This window comes from Sminthopsis crassicaudata, chromosome 5 (genome assembly GCF_048593235.1).
Source record: "Sminthopsis crassicaudata isolate SCR6 chromosome 5, ASM4859323v1, whole genome shotgun sequence".
Lineage (NCBI taxonomy): Eukaryota > Metazoa > Chordata > Mammalia > Dasyuromorphia > Dasyuridae > Sminthopsis > Sminthopsis crassicaudata.
In genome coordinates, this window is record NC_133621.1 from 252,767,551 (window position 1) to 252,784,970 (window position 17,420).

At 33.1% G+C, this 17,420-nt stretch overlaps 1 protein-coding gene across 1 annotated transcript in view; it reads left to right on the forward strand.

Moving 5' to 3' along the window:
* The window catches only part of NAV3 (neuron navigator 3), a 490,821-nt gene that overhangs the window by 191,868 nt on the left and 281,533 nt on the right, over positions 1-17,420 (forward strand). Inside the window, 2 exon segments of the mRNA XM_074270837.1 lie at positions 10,597-10,665; positions 14,071-14,210. Of these exon segments, the coding sequence (XP_074126938.1) occupies positions 10,597-10,665; positions 14,071-14,210 (209 nt within the window).

Sequence of the window (17,420 nt, forward strand, 5' to 3'; positions counted from 1 at the left end):
TGCAATTGTATTTATAATAAATTTGGAACTGATTGAATGGAGCAATAATTACTGATTTGATGAATAAATGGAAAGAATATTCAAACTTTCTTTTCTGGTTGTTATGCAGTTAATTTTTTTTATCAATGGCTTGTATAAAAGAATCTATATCATTGTTATCAAATTTGATAATTTCTTAATAGCACCAAACTATAGCTAAATACTGGATGAAAAACAGAATTAAAAATGATCTTGAGATGCTATAACATCAGATCAAATTTAATAAGATGATATCTAATAGAGAAAAAAATGAAGCTTTATGCTTAATTTGAACAACAAAAAATTCACTTTTACTAATACTAGTATCAACAAGCCCATATCAAAAGAAGTTTATCTGAAAATGAATGGTGGATTTTGGGCACTACAAGTTCAATATAAATCAAATGCTGTGACAATGAAGAAAACTTCTGTTAATGAAATCCTGTGAAAGGGATATAGGTTCTTGGAAATCTTGTCAGAATTTATATATAATTATTTTTTGGGGGGGGAGGAATGTCACAACTACATGGCATAGTGGACAGGTCTGGAGTTAGGAAGATTCCACTTTCTGAGTTCAAATCTGGTCTTACTTACACTTACTACTTGTGTAACCTTAAGCACTTAACCCTCATCTGTAAAATGCAAAATCTATTTTAAAAAAAGGAAATAACAAGTCACTCTAATATCTTTGCTCCTAACGGAGTTATGAAAAGTCATAGATGACTGAAAAACAGCTAAACAGTAGTTTTATTTTTTTCTTTTATTTTCTTTATGTTATTGTACCTGCATTATCTTCCTTTTTAAAAAATCTATTAATGAACATTTATGAAGTACTTATTATTTGACAATTATTGTGCTGAGTATTATGAATTCCATGCTTGACTCTACTAAACTCTGGTCAACCCAAAATGTATTCAGTTCCAAATACTATTTTGGGAGGAAGATATTGATGAACTAAAACTTTCCAGGGAACAGTAACACTTTCATGATTGCAAAAGGCATTATTAGCTTCCTGTTACATTTGTACATGACAGGCAAATTAAGTTCCATATAAACCTAAATACCATGTGTGAATTAGACTGTGTTATACATTTATGTATTATACATATGGATTTTGAGTTGGAATGGATAAATATCTCTGGAATTTGGCTCACACTTCTCCAAAAGAGAGTGTAGTCATCACGTTAATGAAAATTGGAAAGATCTATTTGGATACTTGATATTTTTCCTATCTTTAAAAAGATAGAAGAGTTTTGGACTAGAATTATGTCTGTCTGTACACCCTCCCCCCAAATACATACATTTTACTATAGGTAAGAAGCAAAAGTTATTTCCATAAATACTCTTAGAAAGGAAAGGTAACCCTGAGTTAACATCTACCAATTTGCCCTCTTGAAAATAACAAATACTGAGTAATCCCATCTATTTGAAGAAAAGAAGAAACCAAAATTAGAGTTGTATAGATTAGATTATGCCAAATAATACAAAAAGTGAAAAATCATTCCAGCTAGGAGAATATGAGCTCTCACCTCAAACCAAAGGAGAGCTCTTCATCTTACTCAAAAGGAAATTCACCAGTGTCTCTAGGGATGCAGAGTGGAGCTGGTTTCTTCTACATGTCTGCAGGTTCTACAGTTTTTTTTTTTCTTTCTTCCCCCCCCCCCCCTCACTCTTCCCTGGAGTTGTTCACAAAGAGAGTCTGCTACCACACGTGTCTTTCCTGAAATGCTCACACTAACATTTCCTTTCATGTATATATTTCACTATATTTCATATAGTGTTATGTCAGTATTCTCTCCACAAATTAAGTCTTCTGCATGCACAAAAGCATATATAATGCCCTAGGTGAAAATTCCAAAATTATATAAGGAAAACAGTTTTAACAAGTTGTGTTATTCAAAAAATGTAATTTTTAAAGATCTTGAGAACTTTAAAGAAAGGCTATATGAGTACTTGTTGAGTACGTTACAAATAAGTTATTTTTAAGATATTTGTTGACCTAAGAAGACACAAATGTCTCAGTAAAAAATTTAAGAATTATGCAGATTTACTTAATATTTACTTTATTTACTTAATATCATTCAACTTCATGGATTCATTTAGAATGTGGAATTAGAATGTGGAATCAGTATATCTGAGATTTTCAGTTGCCTTGACTTATAACTAAGCTTCATTTAATAAGGCTGAAAGAAAACTTGAAAGAAAGGTAGTTATCTCTTTCTCTTAAACCTCTCAAGATATTCATTTTTACTTTCAAGATTATTGAACTCAACAAATTTTGAAATTTGAAAAGGACCTCAATGGTCAACTAGAGAGGAATGTCTCTGTAACTTATCTGACAATTTTTCATCCATCCTTTGTTTAAAGACTTTAACGTCAGGAGTCCTCATGTAGCACATAGAATACCAGCCTTGGAGTCATCAGGGTGTCCTGAGTTTAAAATCAGCTTCAAATTCTTATTAGCTGTGTGACCATGGGAAGGTCACTTAGCCCCAGTTGCCTTTTAAAGAGAAAAAAAGAAGAAGAAGAATCTATCGCATCTCAAAGGAATCTGTTCCTATTTTATACAGTTTTAATTGTAAAGAAGTTTTTTTTTCTTTTTTGAAATCAAGCTTGATTTAGTCTCTTTTTAATTCTCTTGTCCTGAATTTTGTTCTTGAACAGAAAAATATTTTTTCTAATTTAATATTCTTCTAATCTTTTAGATATGTTCACATGTCTTATCCTCCTTCCTTCCCCCATCTTCTTTTCTCCAGAGGACATATGTCCAGATTCTTCAGTAGATCCTCTTAAGCCAACGGAAATGTAAAGAAAGAGAATTTATGATGTTGGCTTTTTGGGGATTCATATTTAATTTGTCATTATCATCACATCAAGAAGTGGGTAAAACTGTATTGCTGTCAATATTTTTAATCATGTTGACACAGAATTGTAGGTGATCTGGGTGTGACACAGTAGGTAGGGAGGTGACTGCAAAGTCCAGAAAGTCTTGTATTCAGTCTGAGAACACTGTGTGTCTTTGGCCAAATAATTTGTACTCTCCTTACTTGAAGATATGTTATAATATTACAAATAACTCAATTGGTAGAGGAAATTTTCTTATCTGGGACTTCTCCCTGTTTCTACTGCTCTTTCTCCATTCATCTTTCTCTTTCTCTCCTCCTCTATCTCCATCTTCCCTTCCTGCTCCCTCTCTCATCCCTTTCCTCTTTTCCTTTCTTTTTTGCCCAATAAGCCACTAAAAGTGATGAAATTGAATTGATGTTGAAGTTCAGAACCCTCAAATGAAAATTTATTTTACTTCTTTCCTCTTTTTTCATCTTTCTTCCCTTTTCTCCCTTCATTTATTTCTTTCCTTTTACTTCCTCTTCTTGTTCTTCCCCTTATCAGAAAAAAATAACTGTTATGCACTAATGAATGCTTAAGCAGTTAGATGGTAGCTTGAATTTCAACTTTCTTACTAGATATCCTTTGTGATATCATTTGATTTCTGTTACTTTTCTCTATATTCTCATCTTAAATTTAAAACAAATCAAGTGCTATGATATTGACAACCACTGATCTCTTGTCCATTTCTATATATTGAGACTTTCCCAATATTTTTTTACCTTTCCATTCTCATTGTTACCATCCTAGATCAGACATTTTATATTTTCCATCTAACTAGTATAGCACCTTTATTTATCTCTTTTTCTTTTCTCTGTCCTTTCCAATCCATTGATCAGAGAAAACTTTTAGATACACAATTCTGGTGTTATCACAACTCCAAACTCAATATATTTTCTTGACTCTCTATGACAGAAAAAAATTCCAATTTCTTATTCTAATGTTCAAGTCTTCCCACAATGTAGAGGACCAGGAAAAATATTACTCTGGGCTCACCAATTCTTCTAATAAATATTTGCAGAAGACATATTTAATACATAGATTATATTTCTGTGAATGGAACAATAGATCAAAGACATATCTTTGAACTTAGGACTGGAAAAAGCAGTCCACAATGGAGATCAAAGACATTTGGGAGAAATATATTTGAAGACGTTGGTATGATGATTTTGCTCTGATGTGTATTCACAATTGTGGCCCAAATCTGCATCTAACCATTTGCATCTCAGTGGATAAGTACTCTATTCTTGATAGTTATCTGTTTGTTCACTATTTTTCTTTTTTTTAATTTCTTTTTTTTCAATAATTTATTAATTTTATAATTATAATTTTTTTGACAGTACATATGCATGGGTAATTTTTTACAACATTATCCCTTGTATTCACTATTCCACATTTTCCCCTCTCTCCCTCTACTCCTCCCCTAAATGACAGGCAATCCCATATACATATAATGTGTTACAGTATAACCTAGATACAATATTTCTTGTTGCACAGTAAGAATTGGATTCCGAAGGTATAAGTAACCTGGGTAGAAAGACAATAGTGCAAACATTTTATACTCCTTTCCCAGTGTTCCTTCTCTGGGTGTAGCTGTTTCTGTCCATCATTGATCAACTGGAACTGAATTAGATCTTCTTTATGTTGAATATATCCACTTCAATCAGAATATATCTTCATACAGTATTGTTGGTGAAGTGTACAATGATCTCCTGGTTCTGCTCATTTCACTCAACATCAGTTCATGTAAGTCTCTCCAAACCTCGCTGTATTCATCCTGCTGGTCATTTCTTACAGAGCAATAATATTCCATAACATTCATATACCATAATTTACCCAACCATTCTCCAATTGATGGACATCCATTCATTTTGCACTTTCTAGCCACTACAAAAAAAGCTGCCACAAATATTTTAGCACATATAGGTCCCTTTCCCATCTTTAGTATTTCTTTGGGATATAAGCCCAGTAATAGCACTGCTGGATAAAAGGGTATGCACAGTTTGATAACTTTTTGGGCATAGTTCCAAATTGCTCTCCAGAATGGCTGGATTCTTTCACAATTTCACCAACCATGTATCAGTGTCCCAGTTTTCCCACAGCCCCTCAAACATTTATCATTATCTTTTCCTGTCATCTTAGCCAATCTGACAGGTGTGTAGTGGTAACTAAGAGTTGTCTTAATTTGCATTTCTCTGATCAGTAGTGATTTGGAACACTCATATGAGTGGATATAGTTTCAATTTCATCGTCTCAAAATTGTCTGTTCATATCCTTTGACCATTTATCAATTGGAGAATGGTTTGATTTCTTATAAATTAGAGTCAGTTCTCTATATGTTTTGGAAATGAGGCCTTTATCAGAACCTTTAACTGTAAAAATATTTTCCCAATTTGTTACTTCCCTTCTAATATTGTTTGCATTAGTTTTGTTTGTACAAAAGCTTTTTAATTTGATGTAATCAAAATCTTCTATTTTGTGATCAATAATGATCAATCAATGATATCATCAATGATGATATTTAGATAAATACATATAATGTTTGGGCTAGCTTTCTGGCAGTCCTCTGGAAAAGCCTTGGTGTCAGCAGGATAGACACAAGAAAAGTCAGGAATAAAGTCTAAAGTCTTTATTGTCTCCTTCAATCTCCCAGTCTGAACCAGTCTCCCACATAGTGCAGGAAGTAGGAAAGCCACCATAAGGATAGTCAAAGATAGAATGTCTGTGGTTGACTTTGTCTTCAGTTTAAATAATCTATTATAATTACATCAATTGTAGAACTATTACATCACCATGCAAAGTATATATAAGTATATATAAGTATATATAGTATATGTAAACTAGGTAACCATTGTATCATCAATTCCCTTGAGTTAACACCTTGTTTCAAATATACTTCTTTCAAGTATACTTCTCCAGAGTTCTGGCCCACTACATCTCCTACCCACTACATCTCCTGCTTTCTTTTGTTTTAGAACACAGGTGGTCATACCCTCCCTGACTTCTTAGGAAGGGAGCTGAAAACACCAAACTAGATATTTTAGCGGGTTTCCTCTGGGCTGAAATTGAAACAAGTATACATAAATCTATAACTCAGGCTAGTAGTGATATAGGAAACAACATGAATCAACATGAGAAATTATATGTGTCCATAAGTCCTAGAAATAGTCTAAAGCCAATCTTATGTCCATTATGTCATTTGTTAGGGAATCCAATGATTCCTGCAAGTTTTGAAGTCCTGTAATAGTCTCATCATGTCTCAGGGAATTCAATGATTCCTGAAGGTTTTAAAGTCTTGCATCAGTCATGTCATATCTCAGGGAATCCAATGATTCCTACAGGTTTTGAAATCCTGCATCATTCTCATTAACAATTTTTGTTGTTCATTGGCACAGGTAGTCAGAGATGGAATCATTGGATGTTCCTTTTGTCTTTTCCTTTGTTGCAAGGGTCTTTTCCTTTTCTGTCTCTTTCTGAAGGACAAGGCAAATATGGCTCATTCCTTCTCCATCTGTAGAGATACAAGCAAATCCTCTCCCCCAAGCAGTTAACCTATCTGGTCCCTTCCATTCACCACTTACTGGATCTCTCAACATCACCTGGTGATTATGTTGGAACTGCTTGCACTGGACATTGCTCTTCTGTTGGGTTATAAAAGCTGTATTCTCCCCAATTCCGTAATCCCTTTCTCCCATCAGATTGCTTCTCATCTGATTAATCGTGTCTGAGTATTGAACTTCTAAAGACTCTCTGGGTGTAACATCTGCTGCCATCATGCTCCAAGTGTTTTTTGCCAGGGGCCCTGGAGCTGGGCTCCTCATCCCGTTTCTTACTTCCCATTTTCCTGAGTCATTCTACATTCTGATGCCCAATGGAAGCCTCTGTTGCATTTTGGACATAGGATTTTGGATTTTGTTCTCCCACCTTGTCTTTTATGCCAACATTGAGCTTTCAGATGCCTTATTTTGTCACATTGAAAGCATTGGTGAGTCTTTCTGGAAGTCCCTTGCCAAAAAGGGACCCTGTTTTCCCATATTCACATATTGGAAACCCTGCATCATAGCCTGGGTATAAAAAGTATTTGTGCCCACTGTGGCACAGCATCTTATGATCTCATCTAAAGGAGCATTCTTATGTAGTCCTAGTATAATTGTTCTATAAACCTCATTAGCATTTTCTTTAGCAAGTTGTCTTATCATAATTTCTATTGCTACATTTTCAGCAATAATTCAATTGACAGTCTGCAGATGTCCCACGAAATAAGTATTTGGACCTTGTGCTATTTTTGTGAAGGCTTTCCTCTATCTTGTCTTCCTGGGAGGGTGCCCCATGCTTTGATAACAGCAGCAGCAGCAATTTGCTCATATGCTGCTAGAGGGTAATTAATCTGTGCTAAATTGTCTGTATAAAGACCTAAACTTGCTAGTTGATCAAAGGTGACTGGAATATTAACTCCAGGTTGCCTATTTCATTGGTTTTGTATTCTACAGAGTTCATTATACTCAGAAAACCACAACAAGTTTTGTCTAGATTCTCAACATGTCCTTGCTATAGATTTCCAATCATTAGAGGTTAAAACTTCAGAAGGCAAATTCTCTAATAACATCTTAACATAAGATGATATAGACTGATAAAGAGTACAAGGCTTTTTTAGATTTTTGATAATTTCTAGATTAAAAGGAGTGTATTTTCTTTTTTTCTTGAATTGAAGAGTCAAACTCTTCAATCACAGAATATGTTTCTGTTCTCAAATCAGATGTATCTTGCACTTCCTCTTTAAATAAGGAGTGAGGTACTTCACAGAAGGAGTCATTAGGGCATTCCCCATCTCATGACTTTCCTCCCTCAATTTCCCCTTTGTGGGTGGAGGGAGGAGGAGAAGGGGAAAGGGCAGTGACACAATCAGCACCACCCATGCAGCAGCTTTGTCCATAGAGGAAAGTCATGAGATGGGGAATGCCCTAATGACTCCTTCTGTGAAGTACCTCACTCCTTAATTTCATCAGCATTGTACTTAACTCCTTTCCTGTTTAATTATTCATTCTTTTCAGCTACTTGGTTAGTACCATCCCCCTCCTCCTCTTTCTTCTTTTTCCTTATTCTAATACTTATGTAATTCCTTAAAGCCAAATGTATTATGTTGTATATATAGAATGTTTCTTCAGTAATTGAATCAGGACCATTATCATTGTAATATTCTATTAGAGTTGCTCTCCCATTATTTTCCACTTATCTGGCTCTAATTTTTCTTCCTTAGAGAATACAATAGTTTCTAAGAGTTCAATGATCTGCTTCCAAGTTACAATCAAACCTTTGTTCTTTATTAGCTTAACTATGCATTCTATATACTTCCCTTGGGGTGGGGAAAGTTCTTTTCTAAGTATTTGTCCCATTTCAGCTGAAACACTAGTTGAGCCCTTATCAAAGTTTCCTACTTGTCTATTTTTGTATTCATCTATTTCCAGGTCATAGGGACTCCTCCATTGAACTCACAATCATGTCAGTCAAACTGCTAAGTATAAATCCTTATGCTCCACTTTGGGCACCAAAAGCTAGCTTTCTGGAGGTCCTCTGGAAGGGCCTTTGTATCAGCAGGATAGACACCACAAGAATAGGCAGGAATAATGTCCAAAATCTTTATTGTCTCCTTTAGTCTCCCAGTCTGAACCAGTGCAAGAGGCAGGAGAGATACCAAGAGGATAGTTAAAGATAGAATGTCTATGGCTGACTTTGTCCTCATTTTAAATACCCTATTGCAATTACATCAGCTGTAGAACTATTACATCATCATGCTAAATACTGAGTATATAACCATTGTCTCATCAATTCCACCTAGTTAACACCTCGTTTCAAGTATATTTCTTTCAAGTATACTTTTCCAGATTTCCGGCTTTCTGCAAATACATGTGTGCATGTATATACATATGTATGTCTATATATTATGTATATGCATATATATATATATATATATATATATAATATATATACATTTATATATATATCCACCTCTATCTATATCTCTATCATCTATCTTTCTGTCTATCTATCTATCTATTTATCTATTCCACTTGTTTGGTTGATTGTTGTTCTTCTTAAAGAGAACAAAAATGACATCACTATGTTACATTCAAGTTAGTGTGGCTAATTATGACCAATCAGGCCAATAGGAACTTAAAATGCTCTGCCACAGGTTAGGAAAATATCTCCATGAATATTATATTTGGGACGGATTCTTCACAAATAATCTTTGATGACTATTATAGTTTTTAAGAGTTTAAAGGGTCCTGAGACCAAAAAATTTTTGAGAACTGCTGCTCTACATCTTCATATCTATGTTTGCATGTTCATAATTCTGAATTTTTAGAAAATCATAATCATAAATAATCTTTTACCTGCCTAATCATCCCTATTGTGCATATAGCTGGCTTGTCTGTCTTTCTGTCCTTCATAATTCTTCCTTTCCATGTGCAAAGGGAGAAAGCAGAGAGGGTTGTACTGATTTTCAGAAAATCAGATTGTGATTCTGAATGTGGAGATTGTATAACAGTGACAATCTCATCTGGAAATGATTGCCCAAAAAGTATGCTTGAAGCACCCCCCACCCAACCCAACATACACTTTGGTTATCGACCAATTTGTAAGAATAAACTAATCTCACATTTTAGCAGGATTATAGCACAAAACACTGACTCTCAAATCAAAGAATATAGTTTTGAATCCTGCTTCTAATACTTATAACATATGTGATCTTTGCCTTTCTGGGATGAACTTTCTTTACCTTTAAAAAGAAGATAAACCAGATATCTTCTAAGACCCCTTTGCTTCTAGCTCTATGATCTTGTAGTAATGTCTCTACCCCAAACAAAAGCTTTGTTCAAATTGATTTAAACTAGTTAGTGAAAAATACACAAAATACTAACCCAAGTTAAAACTATAAAAATAGGAGAGACATTTAATCTTTCAATATCCTAGATAAATTTCTTAAAAGAATAAATTAAAGCTAGTTGCTCATCTCCTTAAGCAAAAGGAGATACTAGTCTGGAAATTTCCTTCCCTGATTAAATTATAGGTCCAAATTCTTCCTTCCTATACACATTTATAGCTATATCAGTACCTATGTATGTATATTACATAAATATAGATACACAGGCATATAATACAATGCATAATGTAGATGCAATGGAATTAATACATAATATGATAACACATATATACCTATGTAGCAAGAATTGCTTAAATGATAAGTTGCTCCTGAAATTTTGCTTTAAGAGTTGATATATATAAAAAAAAAAACAAACCAAAAATCTGTTACTACTTCTTCAATATATTAATGAGCTCTATAGCAAAATTTGAGTCTTCCAGTTTATCATGTTAAATCAAAAAGATGTCAAAAATTTTGGCATGTTTTATTTAAAAACTAGATTACACTCTCAGAAAATAACCATAGTATTATTGAAAGTGAAGATGAACATTTTATATATAGAAATCAATCAGTAGTATTACATATCATAATGTATTCATTGTCTAAGATCATAATGTATGCCTTGAATTAATTCATAATTTTCCAATTAATTTGTTTTCATACATGTTCAGATTGCATTTCATAAACTCATTTTTTTTTGGTAAGTTTGTGCTTTCTTTGCATCTTCCAAGAATCTCTTTAATTCAATTTTTCTGTTTCTCCTCATACAGTCTGGCAGCCAGATATGCAGCTCAGTCTAATCAGAGTGGAATTGCAACCAGTCAGAAAAAGGCTTCTAGGTCAGTTAATATCTCTAATTTATTACTTGTTAGTGATACTCAAATTAATTCCCCCTTGGTCTTTTTTGTTGTTGTTGTTATTCATTCTCAATTTCAAAAAATTCCTCTTCCTTTTGAGGTGGGTCCAGAAAGGGACATTTTATAATCCTGAACTATGTCATAGCAAAGCTCTAGCCAGCCAGGCCTTGGTGACCCACAATTTTGCAGAAGACAACTTTGGCATCTTCCTACCTTATTTTTTCTTGTACCTGCCTTCTCATGAAACCACATCAGGTGAAGAACATGAGTGTGAGTGGTGGGTATGTTCCCCAAATGACTGATGCATTCAGGAAATAATTCCAGATAATTTGTGAACACTTCTCAGGATTGACCAAGGGCCATGTCAGAACTGATAAAGGCTGACCTAGCCTTTTACAAAGGTCTCCTGTGAAGTAAATCAAAGGCATTAAGGCAATGGATTTTCTTTTTCTGCATAGGATATGTATTTAAAAGATGGTTTACAATTACTAGTCATGACAGGTTAATTTGTTGTGTGTTACTAAAGGTGAAATAATCTAGTATATATAGAATACTCTTCAGAGTAGAGATTTAGTATTTTGAATATAATATACTCTTGATTTGGAACTGCTGTGGAAGGTAAGCATGCATTATATCATAATCATTATATTATCTTATTCACTATAGGACCTCCTTAGTGGCATTTCACTGAAATTAATTAATGATCTAATTGCCTAATAATTTTAACCTAAGTTTACTGCTTCTGAGGCCCAGAACAAAGGTAAAAATTTTCCCTTTAATTTTCTTCCTAATTTATTTTTCTTTTTTAGTTGATGAAAATAGTTTTATAGAAGATGATGGAGAAAGAAATATAATGAAAAATTTAAAGAAAAATTATTTGGAAAAGTGTGAGGAACAGTGTGATATACTGTGCATAACATGTTTCTTACTGTCACTTCCGGGATCAATGCCTACAAAATATATTACATATTATGTAATATACTTAAAATAATAACATATTATTAATATTAGTTAATATAATAAATTCATAAAATAGTATATAAATTCCTTCAAAAAGTTAATTTCTGTAATTTTCTCATTTTCTCCTCTTACTTTTAGTAATTCTTTATAGTATCTGAGCCATCTGTCAGATTTTCTGCTATTTACCAGAATAGTCTCATTGGAATAATTATAAATTTCAAGTCTTATTTGATATGCTGCCCTGCAGGCAGACTACAACTGATCATTCACCTGAAAGTGATAATTGGGAAGATTTGAAAATGGCTTCATCTGTGTGTGCATGTTTATGTGTGTACATGTGTTTGCGCATGTTTGTGTACATCATGGCCTCTGACTGATAGTCACTAAAAAAAGCTATTTTTAAATGCCTTAAAATGCTGTCCCAGAAAATGAATCAAAAGTCCTATTCTCCAAATCAAACAAAATTTAAAAATATATTGAAACATTTTAAAAAGTTTCTAAATCAATAGCTATTTTTATTTTTATGTTTTCATTTCACTGTAATATACTGTTAAACTCCTTTGGAAACACAGTTGTCATGCATTGAGAAATTCTGTCATTTTGTAAATTGAAAGTAATAGAATATTATCAGAGTGAATTGACAGTAATTTAGTAGCTGCCTTTTTCAAAGAGATCATATATTCCATCTCAATGTTGAAAATACAAGAATATTTCATAGAAATGCATTCATGATATAGAACTATCAAAAAAAGAGAGAGAGAGAAATGACTTCCATTTATAGCTTATTGATTTTTATGATTTTCTTTCCCCAAATAACATGACCTAACAGCTCTACCCAGGAAACTTCAGATGGTGGCTGTAGATAATAGAATATCTATTAAATAACCAGTAATAGCATATTTTCTTACAAGGTTTCAGAGTATCAACATTAGTAAAGGTTTAATAGATCACAAATTTTTTTCTTACTAAAATAGACATTTATTTAGCAGAATGCTATATTAGCTCTGAAAAAATAGCATGTTTCTGATCCTTTGTTAGGAAAGTAGTCAGTGTTTTCATTTTATAAAGGAAACTACTTCATTATTTTAAGTAGTTTCAATTTGAAATATACATATAGTTTAAACTTAATAATGTTAGATCATAACATCCCAATGTTCTGCACTTAATTATATTATGTCCAGTGGTAGTGGGCAAATATAAATATTAAGACTTCTTACAATTCTAGATTTGTATGGTTCTAAATATACATGAAATTTGTTATAGTGTTCATATTCATCAATAAAACATAAAAATGGACAAAAAGTTATTCATTCTTAAACTCTTTTCAAAGGTTTTGCATTTTAAATATATGATTAAAATACATATCTATGTATAATAGTAATTATTTGTTCTAAAGGAGGTAAAGTATTTAAAGAAAGATAGTTTTTGTTTTTGTTTTTGTTTTTGTTTTTTTTTAGTTTAAATAAAGACAAAATGGTAATGGTTAGTATATATGTAGTTTTACATCCTCTGACATCCCTGTGGCATGCCCAGAAACTCTGACTCACTGGTTGGGAATTATTTTGTTACAATGATGACAACTAAAATTGTGTTTTCCATAATATAAAAAGATAATTTGTTGATGGTGTTTATTTTATAAGATTCACATAACATGAATTGTGAGTTGTTTTCACAGTGATGATAATGCATTTGAATTCAGCCATACTTACTTTTCTCTTTTGTGGCCAATAAAAATACATTTGTAAGATGGGTAATTTGAGTGGGTTTTTTGTTTTGGCTTGGTTTTTGTTATTGATTTCTTTTATACATACACACCCCCCCAAAAAAAATTCCTCTGTGGAATGGAAAATTGATGGAAATTGAACATGTGCCCTTAACCTCAGAACCATGTTCTAAATAATTAACTTATCTGGTCTGATCTCTTAATGAACATTTGCCATGAATAAATTGTCTTTAATATAAATTTTAGTATTTATAATCATGCCTAACTTAGGTTATTTTTCTACAATACCCCAAAGTTGAGCAAGTTAGTGAAGTAAGCAGCAGTACAATTGTTTTTTGAGTACTATAAAAAAGATTCAATAAGCTACATTGATTTTTCCCTTTTCCTATCTTGGATAATAAGAAAATACTGATTTTAGCTTAAAAATTACATTCCTTCTTAAATTCCCTTTGAAGTATTTTTTATTTGGATAATTTATTGGAAAGTGAAACTACAAGTCTTGAAAAGAAAACTAGAGTTAAACCCTTTAAAAAATGTGACTCCTTTTAGAGACAAAAGAATTCTTTGTATCTGTTGAACTTACCTAAATATAGTTTAATGTATTTTATGCCATAGCTGTTCCAACATTTCTTATCCTGTTTAGAGTGTCCTATTTTCCTGTCTTTCTAGATGCAACTTAACATAATTTAATTATTCTATTCTAGGCTTCCAGGGCCCTCAAGGGTGCCAGCTGCAAGCAGCAGTAGCAAGGTCCAAGGAGCTTCTAATTTAAATCGGAGAAGTCAGAGCTTTAACAGCATTGACAAAAATAAGCCTCCACAATATGCAAATGGAAATGACAAAGGTAAATGTCTCACTGCTACATCATTACAAATAGCTGGGCACACTCATCTTTTCCCATCCCTTAAATCACATTCCTAAAAGTCTAAAATTTTGTTTTTGTTTTTAATTGGTGTAAGCTCTTGGAAGTAAGACATGAATTTGGGAGTTTCTCAGAGAATATCTGATCTCTCTGCATGTAATCCTGGTTTTTCTTTCCTCTTCTCTCCTTTGAGATAAGCATTTTTATAAAATGATATGGTTCATACTCTCATTTCCTTATACTTTTAGGCTATTCAATTTCCAGCTCTATTATTGTGTTGAGTTAAAAGCAATGACAACCCCTTTCACTTGGTGTAAAAGAATTTTGTTTATATTTCTGGATATTAGAAAACATATTCTTTTTTTGTTAGAATTGTTAGAAAACAATTCTTACTGAAATCTTTGATTTCATTTAGTAGAAATCTCAGGAATGTTCTCAAACTGGAAATTAAACAACTAAAAATGACTTGAGAATTTGGCTTTTTATGCATTGACACTTGGAGAAAAACATCACATATACATATACATGACAGTGTTTCACCTTAGATAAGACTAACCTTTTTTCTTCTTTTCTGTTCCTTTCTATTTTTATTTTTCTTTTCTCCTTTTTTTCTTCCTTCCTTCCTTCTTTTCCTTCAGCTTCCTTCCTTCCTTCAGCTTCCTTCCTTCCTTCCTTCCTTCCTTCCTTCCTTCCTTCCTTCCTTCCTTCCTTCCTTCCTTCCTTCCTTCCTTCCTTCCTTCCTTCCTTTCTTTCTTTTTCTTTCTTTTTCTTTCTTTCTTTCTTTCTTTCTTTCTTTCTTTCTTTCTTTCTTTCTTTCTTTCTTTCTTTCTTTCTTTCTTTCTTTCTTTCTTTCTTTCTTTCTTTCTTTCTTTCTTTCTTTCTTTCTTTCTTTCTTTCTTTCTTTCTTTCTTTCTTTCTTTCTTTCTTTCTTTCTTTCTTTCTTTCTTTCTTTCTTTCTTTCTTTTTTCATACTATGACCCTAAGTTGATTGAAAAATCTTATTTTCTATGTATATGTGGTGGGGAGTTTGAAGGGAGGGAGAGAGAAAAGAGGTTTTGTGACTAGTGATGGAATTGTGTGCTCTTTTCAAAGTTTTACAAATCTGGTATCTATATGAAGCCACCTATGTAGGTTGAAAACTAAGCAATTGATCTGAGCTGATTAGGATGGTAAATCAACTTCATAATTACACTTTTCAGCTTCATTTTCACTCAAAACCATCCCACATTCATATTTCCACTTAGAAATCTTCAGATCTTTTAAGATAGTTGATCCATTTGGGGCATATTTCCCTTTGCTCTGACTCGTGTGCTATTGGTTGATTATTAACAGAGATGTCCATTTACTACCTGAGTGGGTATTCTGAAATCTTGGATTCCTCACTGTGAAAGTTGTCTTTTCACTAAATATATAATAGATATAGATTTAGATATAGATATAGATATCTATAAATATAAGTATATAGATATATAGATAGATCTATATCTATATAGATATAGATTTTGATAAATATATGTTCTTTTTTCAAGATCAAAGAATTGAAACCAGCAAGTACCCTTAGAGATTATTTAGTGCCATCTCTTAATTTTATTGATGAGAAAGTTGAAAATTAGAAAAGTGAGTTGTCTTGCCTAAATTCATATAAATAACAAAGCAGTGTTTGAAGCTCAGATCTTCTGAATATGAATTCACTGTCCTTACTATCTCACACTGTGCCAAGATCAAGGGACATATGACATAAGGCTATAATAAAATGACAGAAGGCTTTAAAGGCCAATATCAGACTTTGTAGTTTTTTTGTTTGTTTGTTTGCTTTTTCTTGTAGGCAATGAAGAACCAATGATGATTTGTGGGTTAATCAAAACTCTTATTGGGAAAATTTATCAAAATAAATAAAAATAGAATGCAACTTAGATAGTGTTATCCACATGGGATCTGTTTCTATTTGTGCTTGACATCATTAGTATAGGGCATGTTAGGGGATGCAGTGTATAGAGATGCCAGGGCTGAAGTCAGGAAGACACATTTTTCTGAGTTCAAATCTGGCCTCGACACTTACTAGCTGTGTTATTTTGAGCAAGTTCCTTAACCCTGTTTACCTCAGTTTCCTCCTTTGTAAAATGAGCTGCAGTAGCATTGCCAAGAAAACCAAAATTGAATCAAGAAAAGTTACACATGACTGAGAGGACTGAACAGCAACGTTTCATTTATGATTTTTTTTATTTGCTTCATTCTATATTTGTGATATATTAGTGGTGTGAACTCCTATTATAAAGTCAGCTAGGTTTATGGAAGAAGCAGCTGGCTTAGGGGATATAGTGCAAAAACCTGAGTTTAAATCGAGCATTAGACATTAGCTTACACTACTGTAAAGGGTTACAGTCAGTGGGGAAACTCTGGATAAGGTATAAGACCCTTCAGCTCAGAGAGACCCTGCTAATAATATCTGGTTTGGCTCCCCATCTTCCCTATGGGCTCTGAGCCTTCCTGAGAAGTTAGGGGGTGGTGACAACTTGTGATGTGATTGAAGCAGAGTGATACTAGGTGGAAGAGTGATATCAGGTGGCAAACTACATACAATAGCAAGTTGTTTATGTGGTCCCACTTGCTCAGTGTTGTTTTTGTTACATTATAAAAAGGGGAAAGTCCTTGAAATAAAGGAACTCCATTTTCCCATCATCCTCGGGAATCCTGCTTCATCACTTCTCTCTTTTGTTTTTTATTTATTTATTTATTTTTTAATAACATTATCCCTTGTATTCATTTTTTCCAAATTTTCCCCTCCCTCCCTCTACTCCCTTCCCTGGATGACAGGCAATCCCATACATTTTACCTGTGTTACAGTATAACCTAGATACAATATAGGTGTATAGATCCAATTTTCTTGTTGCACGTTAAGTATTAGATAAAGAAGGTATAAGTAACCTGGGTAGATAGACAGTAGTGTTAACAATTTGCATTCAGTTCCCAGTGTTCCTTCTCTGGGTGTGGTTGTTTCACTGATCAACTGGAATTGAGTTGGATCTTCTTTATGTTGAAGATATCTACTTCCATCAGAATACATCCTCATACAGCATTGTTGTTGAAGTGCACAGCTATCCCCCGGTTCTGCTCATTTCACTTAGCATCAGTTCATGTAAGTCTCTCCAACCCTTTCTGAATTCATCCTGTTGATCATTTCTGACAGAGCAA